Raw genomic sequence first — 13,948 nt, 5'->3', positions numbered from 1 at the left:
GAATAAAGGCAACGGTGAAAAATGTTCCCCGATGAAACAACGAGAGGGGAAACCAAAAACAAGCAAAGCAAAAAACGAAGAAGACGCGCGTCCTCCCCGCTGTGTGCCCCAGCCTTCGGGGCCGCTTTGTCTCCCCCTTCTGCTCGTGTCCTCGCTGCGCCTGCATTAAAGGGCTCTTCTCCGTCGTCGCGGCATTCGGCGGAAGCTAGCGCGCGTCATGACGCGGACACTGACTGCGTCAGCGACGCTGCTGCTGCCCGCCCCCGCGACACGCGCCGGCAGCCAAACTGGCCAAACAGGCGCACGCGCGCGCGCATCCGAGCTGTTCGAAGCGCCACAGCCGAGCACGGCGACCGCGGGACGAGACGCCGAGCTTGCATACCGCACACGCGGGGAAAATCCTGGCAAGGATTCCAAGAGCAGGACGGCTCGGACCGCGTCAACGTCCGGCGCGAGCGAGAGAGGGGCCAAGCGGCGGCATTCCTCGGCGCGCTGTAAACATTCGGCACGTCCACGTTCGTTCGAGATCGATGGACGGCAGGGCGGTCTTTCGGTATCTAGTGCGAGCTTCCTCCTACCTTCGATAGCACTTCGGCGTCCTGTCAGCTTCCAGCGGGCTACGCGCAGCCGAAGCACGCTGGAAGGCAACAGCGCCGGGGGGCATCCGAAAGAGACGCACTTTTTGTCCTGTCAAGACTACACAAGTCTGTTGCCAGCGATTCCTAGATTCAAGAGTCCAAGTTGTCGCAATAAGGCCGATTGTTGTTGTTATTAGTATTAGTATTATTAATGTGATAAATGAACAGGACCCAGTGATGGAAGCGGCTTTTGACCTTTTGCAGCGGGTTTTCTAGAAGGCAGAATTCTGGTGTGAAGCAGCCACTGACGTTGTTTGGAGCAGATGTCAACATATGCTAGCACGTCACTTGAAAACGAAAATTGATTGCATCGCTAAATGAGTTCATATCTGATAGTGATTGAGGGTTTCTCTTGGTAATGAAGCCTATTATTTATTACCTCTTCTAATAAGAAATAGACAGGACGCAAAAGGAACAAACAGCCTTCTTATTAGAAATAGAGCTCAGGTCAGAGTAAAATCCATTTAAGATGAGTGTTAAAAAAAAAAAGGCGAAAAATAAAGTTTAGCGCAACACGTCAGTTGAGATAAGGCCTCTCTTTCCCTCCCTTTTTTACCATGGGAAGTTAACTTTGCCTATATATGTATAATTCCTGTAAAATGCCGGCAAAAGTCAGCATATCAGCTCAGGCACGTAGCCAGGATTTTGTTTCGGATTCGGGGGGGGGGGGGGGGGGGGGGGCGCCCATGAAAAAATGTTGTATTAGAGGGGGGAGAGGAGGTCTCAGCAAAATGGAAGATTTGGGGGGGGGGGGGGCATGCCCCCCCCCCTTTCCCGGTTACGTGCCTGTATCAGCTAAAACACTTATCAACAAAAATGTATCTCCCCCGAAGTTTTATGAACACCGAATTCAAGATTTTAAATATAATAAATTGCAATAACAACTACCCACAAATATTATTTAAAACCTTTAGTTGCGTTTTAAAAGTAAGACTGCGCCTTAGCGGTGTTCGAACCAAAGTTGAGTCAAAGTTCGCAGCCCCTTCGATTAACTGCTGCACGGGAACCACATTGACTACAATATTCATTCAAATATCGAACAGCGTTTTTTCTCCTTTCTCGGCACAACCTTTTTTTTTTTTTTAAATTAGAGGGTAACCGACGGTCAAGACCAAAGAAGGTAGATATGGAATTGTGCCGAGTATAATTTCCGAGCCAATCGCGCTAACCCATGCACTCCCCCCAATATATCGGCTGCTCCTAGCACTCCGGTGCGAAGCGGTGAAGCTCGACGCGCGGGGACTGATGTGAGGCCGTGAAGGGTCACGCGAGCGACGAACGTGCCACGGTACACCGTAACCACCTGTAACCGCGGCAGGGGGGCTTGCGGCAGACACGATAATCGAGTAATATCGTCAGCAGCGAAAGACCCTGGTCCTGGCTTACTACGGTGGCCGCCATTTCCCACTATTTTGCACATTCTTCTCGCGACTGTTAGGTCCTGACATCGCCTACATCGTCTGGAAATTCAAACGATGACGGGGCCAGCGCGGTTGTCGGGGCGGAGGCAACGCCACGACGAGGCAATGGGACCATTCAAACAGCGCCGAAAGTGCGACATAGCATTTGCTCGTGCTCTTTCGTCGGCTAAAGCCGCTAAACCAATCAAGCGCAGCGAATATGCCGCTATAGATTTGCGCTTTTAGTATGTGGGTTAGTGGTTTGTATGTGTTTGAGTCTTTGACTGTACTTTGACATAAGAGGAAACAAACTATGCGGTGGGTAGAGGCACCGTGAAATACATATTTGCACCATTTTCGTTTCCTTCTACTTCTCTAAAAATTAAAATCGACCAATTAAAAATATATATATTTTGCTTTCTTCGAGCCTACCTCGGCGCAGGCGTGACGTGATTCGATTTTTAGCAAAAAAAAATATGGCGCTTTGGCGCAAGATGTAGGAGACTGGTTCATGGCGCAACATGGCGCAATATGGCGCAGCACCTCTGTCGTTGAGCACCCGGCTAATGATCGATAAGTTTATCAAGTTAGGGCATTTTTCGGAGCTGTGGCTTTAGGTTTTAATCGAAATAAATTCCGTCGAGTTCCACGATGCTTATTTCGCTTTCGATGAGCTTATCTAACTGCTGTGACTCGCAGAAAGACGGCATTGGAATAATCTCCCACACAATATTTTATCATCGGACTGTTTAGATAAATTTGAGAGCGCCCTTCAGGATATGTGTAAGATGCACTGAGAAATAGTGGTTCCAATATGTCTGCTAAGTAGTAGATGTTGAGTGCTGAGAATTAATTTTGTTCAGTGCTAGGTAATATATTGAATGTTTGTGCTATTTCAGCCCCTTTATTATAAGTAGACATCGCCGAATGTCTACTGTCTTGTAGTTCTGATGTTGTATGTTCGAATGTTCTCCTATACCCCACACCTGTCAAAATCCCCGTACTTAAAATAAACAATATTAAAAAAAAAAATCTTTCCTTTGCCACGTTTCATTACTTTGCGTCAAGAAAGAGCGCCAGCTGTCTCAGCGTGGAAGGAAAACATCGAAATATGTTTCCTAAAATTCCCAGCTTAGCTACATTTTATCGAAATTCTTTTTTTTTATTTTTTATTTGATTTCTTTGGTCAGTGTTCTTCGCTGTTCTCCGCATGTACGCTGTTTCCACCTCCGATCGTTGCGAAACGGCAACGTTTTTGTTTACCACAGTTCCTGGAATAAAAAGCACGCAAAGGAATGGCCTCACAACAGCCCCACTTACAACCTTTCAGCCCTGACATTGACCACCTGACATGCGACGAACACCCGACGAACTTCACCCGACGGCACGTTCGCTTTTCGTGCGAAGAGCGAACGCCACTGACCGATAATCGTAGTTTGTTCGCACCGTATATTCGCTCCACGGAGTCCAGCCTCTACTGTTCCTTTCGATGGAGACCTGGTAACAATGACGCATTTTTAACACTAAACGGGCGTACTCCCAAATTCGGTCTTTACTCATTCAATAGAGGTTTTCCAAAAGTTCGTCTATTCACTCTGTACACTTCGGTGCCAAACCCGACGCTCTAATGGAGACATTACACAGCAGGAAAACCGAACGTTTGGTTTTGTCTCTCTCTCTCTCTCTCTCAGGTTTTCACGTCTCATGTTCCGCATCTTTTGTCGTCATTGTTCTTAGCTGCTCCACAAACGTTCTCAGTTTTAGTTTAATTTCACTGTGCCACCTGGAACGCACGTTCGAGGCGTTATCTGCGTGACCGCCGTTCAAATTCCGTTCAACCGAGGCTTATCAAACCGCGTACGGGGCCCCAATTAACTACACCCAGGACTCGCAAAGAACGCAACCACATATCAGATGCATCGGCAGAGAGCGGTCTGTGAACCGCACTCGCCCGCTCCTGGTCGACCCAGCGTACGAGCAGAGTCAGTAGAGTGTTTTAGTAGATCGTTCAGTCACTCCCGCTGTGCTATCCGCTAGCCGCTACGACCTCCGCTATATGTAGCGTAGCGGAACTACCATTTTAAGTTTTAGTAGAACGTTCGCAACCCGCTACGGATTACAACATTACGAGAGCTAACGCAACGCCACTAGCGGCTCTTTCGGACACTAGGGCTCGCGTAAAACAGATTTGTAAAGCAATCCTTCGCAATTGTTTTTATTAACGTCGTTATCTTAATAAAATATTGTTTTTTTTATTGATTAACGTGCTAATCGTTGCTTCTTTTGTAAGTAGGTGACTATTATGTTTGTAATTGAATACAACTCTCGGCCAAGCTGTCCAAGCCAATCCGATATGAGTCAAGTGCCAAAGCCACCGAGAAAAATCTTCAAAAATAAAGGACAACCACTGTAGCTCATCTGTTGCGTCGTTGTTCACCGAAAATGAAGCGCCACAGAAATCCCTCATATCCGCCTGTTCGCTCCGCTTCCTTAGTCGGTTTTGTCTTCACGACAAAGCGGACGAGCAGGGGGCTGCACCTTTCGCTCACAGCACCAAAACTGCAAAGCTTTTCTTTTTTTTTTTTTTTTCTCCTTTCCGTGGCCGCGTTTAGTATATCCGCCATGAATCACTACCTGTTGCAGTCGTGGAACGGCTTTGTCGCGGGTACTTCTCGCAGCAGCAAGGTATAATCCACCCCTTAGAACCACGATCGCGAAACGCACAGACCGAGTAGATGCGGCGTGGCGGCCATCTTGAACAGCGTCCCTCGCTGGGCCTCCCTTATCTCGCCAAGACTCGTTCTCGCGAGAGCCACGCTAGCACGCCGCGCTACGCCCCTCGCTATTTTGGCCCGCTAGCGCGCCTCCGCTAGCCTCTGCAGCTCCGCAATGTTTCCGCTAGCAGCGCGCATGCGCAGTAGCGTCGTCGCTCTAGCGTATAGCGTAGCGGGAGTGCCAAAACGATCTACTAAAACTCTCTAGTATCCGCACTGTGGGTGGGTGGCGCCCGCGCTACGGCTCTACTACGCATGCCGGGCGTTGTCTAGGCGACGTGACGACGACGTCTCTTTCAGACGGCACCCCTCTCCCTTTTTTCTTTTTTTTTTTGCTTCTTTTGTTTTTTGGTTCGTCTTCCCTCTTTCGTGTTTGGCACAGGGTGAAGAAGAAGCCTCTTGGCAGCTTTGCCCAGAGAGACTTTGCCAGTCAGTGCAGCAGTCGCTTTCCCTGACCTCTGGTGGCGGGGGACCAAGCTGCAGCGCTAGGCAACCTTTGTGTCGTGTTTCACTCGCCTCTACGGAAGACGTTTCGATATTCCCATATACGATTTTTTTTTTCTTGGTTTAGTTGGCGGTGCGTGCGGCACACGTGGGTCGCCATTAAACAACAATCATTGTATGATTATAATTGAATTACTTTTTGAGGAAGCTGCGATTAACGCATTACAAAATAGGTGCAAATGCAACTGAATTAATTTTCGGTGTCAGTAATCGCAAAATTTGCTTTACAATTACAACGACTAGGTATTTGACACCGATATTTTGTCACGGAAGCTCATTCTTTTGAGCAATTAAAAGGAAATCAGCCACCGGGCATCGTAATACACGAGTTGTCGTCTAATTTTCTGATTTAATTTTTTCTTTGAATTGCTGTGACAAAGAGAACGCTCTGACAGTCTTATTGATGTAGCAAAATTATCAAACAACTTCCCCGGTACTCAGGGCTCTGCGCCCATCGTAATAATAATAAACTCGATGATCGAAACAAACGAACAAAACGTGGCATATGTAAAACGTTGCGCAATAAGTTCTTAAACAAAAAACAAAAAAAAAAGAGGGAAAGGCACGATTAAATGCGGTTAAAGGGGTGATGCAACGATATTCAGTTGGAATGTTTTTCACTTCACACGAGGTTACTGCACTAGTGGTACCAAGAAACTAATTTGTTGCGGTGCAATTTTCCTTTCAATCTCTCCTTCGCAAATCTTGATGACGTAGCGTGGTGACGATATTTGAATGCGGCTCACTGATTGGACCCAAGAATTGCGTGAGCACTCGATTTGGGCTCGTGATAACCAATATGGCAACAAGCATTCGGGCAGTGGCTCGTGTCCAATCGCGGCAATGACGACAATAGCCGAACCGTAACAATGTCTAGAAGCTCAGCGCGTGTCAGGTGCTTTGTCAACCCCAGTGCGTGGCTATGATCAACATTGGTGGGGGCATATAATCAGCTCCAGATCACGTAGCCGATTGTTCTGGCAGCGAGTTGAGGGGGTAAACGCTGCTCGTCTTCCTTTCATTTTTGCCTGTGGCTACCATTGCGTGAGGAGAAAAGCTAACGCGTGTTTCATAGGTTACAAACGTCAGAGATACATTCTAAGTGGTATTTTCGCCAAATACAAACATCGTTGCACCGCCCCTTTAACTGCGGATAAAATGCTGTCAAGTTATATATCAATCAAACTGGGTCTCAAAAGTACCGTAACAGTCAAGTAATTAATCCTTTTGACAAATGCATTTAAGTAATTGAATGAGTTTTCAAAGGTAATGAAGCTGCGTCTGAGTTTGGTATTTGTCCCTTTTTCACGTCTTAGCTTCGCTGCAGGGTTTACAGTTAAACCCGCTCGCCTCCCCTCTTTGCTTTCGTTTCACGAATAAATTATTGAATCACCTTTTGTGCAGTGTCATTTCTACGTGCAATTGCTACTTTTGGAGCCAGGCAATCGTAACTGTAATTAAATTACATTACACGAGCAATTTGCCCATTTATGGCGTGAGTTATACCTCGCACAGAGGAGACGGCGCATTGACAGCAGAGAGAAAGGGAAGATAGCTGGAAAGGACGACCTTGTGACCATTAATGTCATTGCAAGCTAAACATTCCGACAATGCGAACAATTTATGAACGAGAAACGTTCGCACGTGTTTTTACCTGTACCTTCATTGTTTTTTTGTTTGTTTTTTCCCTCACGATTCGCTTGACAGAAAGATGGGTGATTCAGTAACTATATTTCACATGATGCAAGCAACCAGCTGGAGCCCGGGAGGTGGTAGGCCGCTGAGGAGCATTTACTGGAGGATGGCGTACAGAGGAGGAAGCCCCCCAGTGTCGCTAGGCAACGGCTGGGCATGCGCACGGAAGCGCGCTCTCGCACGTCGAAGCACCAGCTCAGCTCCTAGCTACATTTGTAGCAAACTCCAAACTCTACAGTACGAACGACGCATTCCCGGTTATATTGTCCAGTTACGAAACAAGACGTCCGGGAGTGCGTGCTAGGGAGTGCGTGGTGCAGCGCCTCCTCTGGTTGGTAGCGTAAACAGCGAAAAACGCGAGCGCGCACAGCATACCTTCGCAGGAAGCCGAACGAACGGCATGCTGCGCCCTCTATCGGCACTCCGACCAAACTTCTGCTCATTCCTCTTTCCACCGTTCCCCTCCTTTCTCTCTTCGATGACTCACATCTGCGATTTCAGCAAGCGCCGCGAGATGGAGCCACACTGTTGAAAGGATGAAAGGATCGCGGCTTGGAAAGTGGGGATTCAGGCCAGCTTTGGCCAGGGAAGCTGGAGCGCTGTGCTGAGCCAGGCTGAGCGCGTCACATTTGACTCTTCTGTGTTTTCTCAACTGCATCACTGCGACTATCTAGTGCTGCACCACGGCGGCAAGATTATATTTGTGTTTCGTTGTTTAACGTTTGGTTTCAGTGAACGCGCGGAAGGATTGTATCGAAGCAAACTCTGGCAGAACGCATATGCGAAATATAACAGCACAATTCGAAGAACTGCTAAAGACACGGAGCATGCTAATGATGGGATTATATTATGCATCTTTTGTTAATGCTAGTAATCGTAATGCTTCCCGTGTGACTTTGTGAACCTAGGAAACACGCCTAACCAAAACATTCCGAACATTTATTGCTGGTACCGTCTACCCATTCAACCGAATGTCAGAAACTCAGTGACACAAGAAAAAAAAAAAAAAAAAAAGAAAAAAAAAAAAGCAGATTAATACTTAAACCCTCAGAAATGCCTGCGCGTCTACTTACCTGCAAAACACTCGAAGATCCAATCTCTGCGATCTACGAAATCAGCCAGCGAATGATGAGACCCAACATCCGTTTAGACCTCAAAATGAAGTCTGCGCTGTGGCATTACGCAATGCAATTATGACGCTTTGCATTGCATTGCGTAATGCCACAGCGCAGACTTCATTTTTAAGTCTAAACGGATGTTCCGCCTAATCATTCGTTGAGCTGATTTCGTAGGTCGCAGAGATTGTCTCTTTGGGTGTTTTTGCGGGTAAGTAGACGACCAGGCATTTTTTAGAGTGTACGTATGGCGGCAGAAACAAAATGTCGTTTTAATTTCGATGTTTGTAAGGGCTTAGATGTCCAACACATTAAAGGCTACACTCTGTGTTTCAGAGAAACGAAAATAACAGTCGTTCGCAAATATACTTAAGAAAAAGTAAAAAAAAAAAAAAATATTCTAACGCGAAGCAACAATGAAACGCAGGCCTATCATATAGGGCGAGTCATTCCGAAGAAGCCGGAAGGCAAGCACAATGGTCAGACTGTCTCGCAGGCCTCTTCGTCGTGACGTCTCCCCGGCTATTTCTTTCGAAACTGAACGCAGTACGCGCACGGTGCCCTTGGTTTGCTTTTGGTTTGGCCGACACGGAAACACTTTCTCCGGAGATTATCAGAATTAGCAAAGCCCGAGTTCCGTAACTTCATCAATTGCAATAAGCAACAGAGAAAAGGGGGGAACAAAGCAAGAGACTGACAGATAAGGGGAAGCTACGCGTTCGCCAAACCAATCAATCGCCTGAACCTAATCTCTGCTCGCGAGTATGCGCAGAGAGCTTGATCAGGCGGTGCAAGACCGACAGTTGACTGATCCAGCGAGCACGTAGCTTCCACCACTACGCCAATGTACCGACTGACATATTGACGTCCATCACATCGGGGGCCATCGGCGGAGTTCGTGCGCCTCACGCTTGAGCGCGAGGGGAATAAGCTGAACAAAGCGCAAGCAGAGAAAATCGAATTATATATATATACAAAAAAAATTAGGTTCTGGGAATGTTTATACAGCCTGAATTTAGTCTGCCTGAAAGGGCGACTTGTCTCTCAGCTGTAGAATTTAGCCAGTGCGGTACTACCGCTAGCCTGGGGTCTTTAACGTGCATCACGCAGTGGTGATACACGACCGCACGCCGGTACGATGCTCATCCAGAGATCGAAACGGGCAGGGGTGGGGATTCAACTCAGGATCTCCGGGTTCTGCAGCGCGAGCTTCAGCTTTACGTGTTCCGAGCTGGTGTGCGCTAGCCCACTCGGCCACCGATCCCCCTCAATCAAATGATACGTTAGTGTTTAGACAGCGTGAGGTTGGTCTGCCCATGTATGACGACACTGGTTCCCAAGTGAAGGTATACAGCCTGGGGTCTTTAAAACGTTCATCACGCAGTAATGACACTCGCCCGTACGCCGGTATGATGTTCATCCAGATCGAAACGGGCGGGGGTGGGATCGGAGCCTGGATCCTTGGGGTCCTATTTGGTAATCTAATCGTCTCCTTCTTAGCATTCATCTAACGTGCCTAATCTGTTGAGTAATGCGCCAACCAATCGAACTAAGCATTTAATCGCATAACTATACGCATTGCGGGCGTATCATGCTGATCCCGTGTAATTCAGACGTCATGAAAAGTTCACTTAATCGCTTAAACTAACCTCTCTCTCTCGATTGTGTGAGAAGTTTGACGGCCGTAACACAAAACCAGACAGGCAGGCAGGCCCTTCGGCCAAATTATGAGAGACACAAGTTTTGGAGGCTGCAACGAGACGAACGTCAATCACTGCGTACAATTTTTTTTTTTTTTTTTAGTTATAGGGTAATTTTTGCTGCAGAAAAATTTTCGTTATATATTACTTTAGCCCATTCATAAGTTCCTTCTATCTCAGCCAAAACGTGCTAAGAACATTGAAAATGCCAAGGTATGCAGATATACAGTAGTGAACAAAAAGATATGATATTTCGGTTTTACGTGGGTAACTTTTCTTCGAACTGTGATACAGATATAAAAAAAATGTAATGGGACACTACATTAACGTATTTATAGAGTAGAAACTGGTGCTTACTTAAATATGAATCAATTTTTTTGTAATCGATATCTATTGCCAGCCTGGTAACAGCACTGCAAGAGGGCGTCGTCAATAATGTGGCTGTTGTGACAAAATAGGACATCGCGTAAAACCCTATGTCTAGATATAAACTTAATCTGATCAGTACTTTGTAGGGAAACCCTTTGCATCGATCACCGCTTGGCAGCGACGATGCATGGACAAAATATTATTGGCTATTCACTAGACGTCGAGCAATACTTCTGTAAAAGAAACAAAAATATCATATCTTTTTGTTCACTACTGTATATATATAAAAAAATAATATTAATAATTTCTAGGACTGGAAGTAACGCCGAAAGAAATTTTCCGGAGCTTCACCGATTAAGGGCGTGAGCTTCTTACTTTGCCGCGTGCGTGGCGAAGGAAGCATACAGTAGCTGCGTTTGATTGACCTGGACCTCCAGTACCGATGCAGACAGGGGTAGGGCGGTGTACTTCCGGTCGTATCTCTCAATACGCATACCGGAAGTACACTGCCCTACACTTTTCTGCACCGGTGCAGCAGGTGCAAGTACAGAGCGCGACACTGTTAGCGCGAACAAGCGATTGCCGGTTTTTCCAGTTTTTCTTTGTGAAACCAAGGGATGTCATCCAAGTTATTATTGCTACGGAAATAGCTCATTTAGTTCTATAATATAAGCGACAAAATTTCGTGCTCGCTAATACTATTTAAAAGTAAAATAATAAAGTGAGCCGATGTCGTGTTCGCGCTAACAGTGTCGCGATGTGTACATCGAACGCAGCTATTGTCGCAGGCACAGGGACCAGGCCCCGCCACCGGCAACAGCGAGGACGAGCAACGCCTCCTACATAACGAGGCCGTAATGCTCGATGTTTTACGTCGCCCAGCGGAGGCGGGCACAGACACGAGCCGCGCGTCAGCGTTCGGAACCCGTGTCCTCACACTGGCATCCAATCTGTGCCGCGGGCTGGCCTTCGCTAGGTGACGTAAGAACTCCAGCACAGAGGCCTGGTTATCTGGAAGCTCAAAGGGGAAAGAAGGAAGGGACGAGTGCGTACCCATGCTCGAGCGGCCGTCCGTCGGGCATGGTGTGCGGCGGCGGGCCGGCCATGGGGTGAGGCGGGCCGTGGTGCGGGCCCATGCCCGGCGGTCCGTGGCCCATCAGCGCCGGGTGGTGGTGCGGCGGCGGCGCCGGGCCCTTCCATCCGCCGTCGGGTTCCAGCGCCGGGCCGTGGCCCGGGCCGTGCGGCGGGCCGTGGGGCGGGCCGTGGGCAGGCCCATGCGGAGGCCCGTGGGCCGGCCCGGCCGGCACCAGGCTCGGGCCACCGCCGGAACCCGTCGGGCTGTTGCGCACGCAGTGCCGCGGACTCACTGTGCCGGTGGCCAGCTCCTGCGACGGAGAAGAGGCCGGCTCGTTCAACGTGTGCAACGCCGACGTCCAGCGCACGCTCGTCGCGCGCAACCCGCGCTGACAACAACAATGATCTCGCGTGGAACGGATCACTACCAAAACATGTGTTTCGTGCAGTTCAGTTCGTCCCGTGCGACCAGTAAGACAAAACGATGGCCAATAACACGGAGCCTTTAAAGCATGTCGCCTACAAGTTCATGCACGTGCAGACGTGTGTAGCCCCCCGAAAGAAGACTCGAGAGGCATATATCCTGAGAGAATTTCGGTCACTAGTGGAGGAAGAACATTTCTAAATATATTGACTGCCAGCTTTCAACAAAGCTCCACGAAAGGCGCCCTCTGATAAACTTTCTGATAAACTTTCCCCGAGGAATTCCCGAATACTATCAATTATCTCACACGGTAGTGAAAAAGAAGGCTACTGAACGAACGGTCACGACGTGCAACTTTGCTCGATCCCCCCCTTCTCAATAGCATATAACCGCAGAGAAGTAAGAATTCTCGATGAAACAGCTTCCGCCCCCCCCCCCCCCCCCCCCCCGCGGATGTTGATTTTGCGTCATTATACATTATCCTCCCTTCCCCCCTTAAACACACACACACGCACGCACACACGCGCGCACGCACGAACACGCACGCACGCTGAGGTTTCTACCAAATGGCAATTTTTTTCCTTCGGCGAGAGGGGAAGCAGAAGAGTTGGGAATTCGGAATTGTTTGAGACCCGGTATTCCATGTCAGGAACTAATGTTTGGAATAAAAAAATTGGGGTCGCCTTCGGCGGCTCAAAACCGTCAGTACCTCAGCAGAATCGAGCAAACTCCGGAACGGCATCCCAAGCGGTGGTGCTCCTAATTCCAATCGCTGCACAGGGATGGCGCCGCTAACCTGCCCTCAGTAGCCCTCAGCATACACAGTTACTCCAACTTTCCTCAGCTTATCCTCCATAAAGTCGCCCCCCTCCCATACTTTACCCACCGAACCGGGCAAACCTTCCCACGATTTCGGGGAGGCAGAGCAAAAAAAGAGCTCAGCACTCATCTCGCCAAGCGTGTATGCCAACCCCGCCGAGAAAATGCGATTGACATTTTCTTAGCGGTCGAGGACAGACCGATTGGCACCGCTACACGATGAACGTCGGGTGCAGTTGACTTGTGCCGAATTCCATTGTGAAGTGCACCACCATGGAGCCTGGTGTCCCGCAGTGCAGCCAAGGTAGGCTACGGTTCTCCCGCGGACGGCGTGAGCCGCGCGCGAATCGCGCAGCGGACTATGTGAACGCCCTGTATGTTCCTCCTTGACTCAGCATTATCGATCACGTGACACAGAAGAAACCACGAGAGAGAGAGAGAGAGAAAGAGTAGCTGTGTAGTGCAGTCGCTCGCCCGCCCTCGCGCGCTCGCCTGCAGTCGGTTCTATACAGGATGTTCCCAGCAATCCTTTCGGCGCCGCGGACGGCGTCGCAGGTTTTGGGACCCTCCTCGAGTCAGCGTCTCGACGTATGAACAAGGAGAACGTGGCGCAGGTTTCGCGCACGCCACCCCGTCCGAACCCCGCCAGTGATTTATTTGTTTCGTTATTTATTTATTTATTTCGGACGCAGGGTCACAAGGAGAAAGGACAAAAGGCAGATAAGCTCTGCCTGCCGGGGCCCAGTCCCCTCAGTACACTGCATCAGCACTCAATGGAAAAAATACACATGTACAAAACACCGGCAAAAAGACAAAACATCGGCAAGAAAGGGCAGTGCAATATCATAGGTACCATTACCTCCACAAGGATGAAAACCACGGGTCATATTTTATAAGTAGCTAAAATAGGCCTGTTCACAATACTATACACAGTGTATATGTCGAGGCAGATAGACGTTCAAAATTTATTCCGATCGCCCCTCCCCCCCTTCAACCGAAACGAAAGTACTAAATCCCGGGCGTTCGCTGTACAGTCCAAGAAAGAGACATATAGTACAGCCAACAGTCCTGAATTTTCCTCCGAGATGCGATCTATTGACCATGGTATCATAGGAATATTCGGAGGTAGAGAATATGACGGTTCCTCCGAAGGGCAGACAACCAACGAGGATTCCAAGAGCTGGTCAAGAGACACCGATATTTGCAGGCAACCGAATAAAGCCTGTATCGCTGGTTGACGAAGGTTGCGCTGCTCACCGCGTTCTATACAAATATGCCGCACGCTCGATGAGCTCAAATCTGCCACGCTGTGCAATAGCCCTCTACAGATAGAGCGTCTATGGCTCTGTACAGAATACAGATCGAGCGATTGCCCTCTAGTCTTTACAAATATAGCGAACTGGACGGCAAAAATAGAAGCAAATACAGCATTCTAA

The 13,948-nt window shown here is 48.6% G+C and overlaps 1 protein-coding gene across 2 annotated transcripts in view; it reads right to left on the bottom strand.

The window, feature by feature from the left end:
• The window catches only part of LOC8036756 (LIM domain-binding protein 2), a 196,150-nt gene that overhangs the window by 69,018 nt on the left and 113,184 nt on the right, over nt 1-13,948 (bottom strand). For both annotated transcript variants that reach the window (XM_042287379.1, XM_042287380.1), the window contains exon 3: nt 11,249-11,580. In XM_042287379.1, coding sequence (XP_042143313.1) covers nt 11,249-11,580 — 332 coding nt within the window. The remainder of the gene's footprint in view (nt 1-11,248; nt 11,581-13,948) is intronic.

Source organism: Ixodes scapularis, unplaced genomic scaffold (assembly GCF_016920785.2).
Source record: "Ixodes scapularis isolate PalLabHiFi unplaced genomic scaffold, ASM1692078v2 PGA_scaffold9__187_contigs__length_104089568, whole genome shotgun sequence".
Classification (NCBI taxonomy): Eukaryota; Metazoa; Arthropoda; class Arachnida; order Ixodida; family Ixodidae; genus Ixodes; species Ixodes scapularis.
This window is presented reverse-complemented; position numbering and strand designations above follow the sequence as displayed.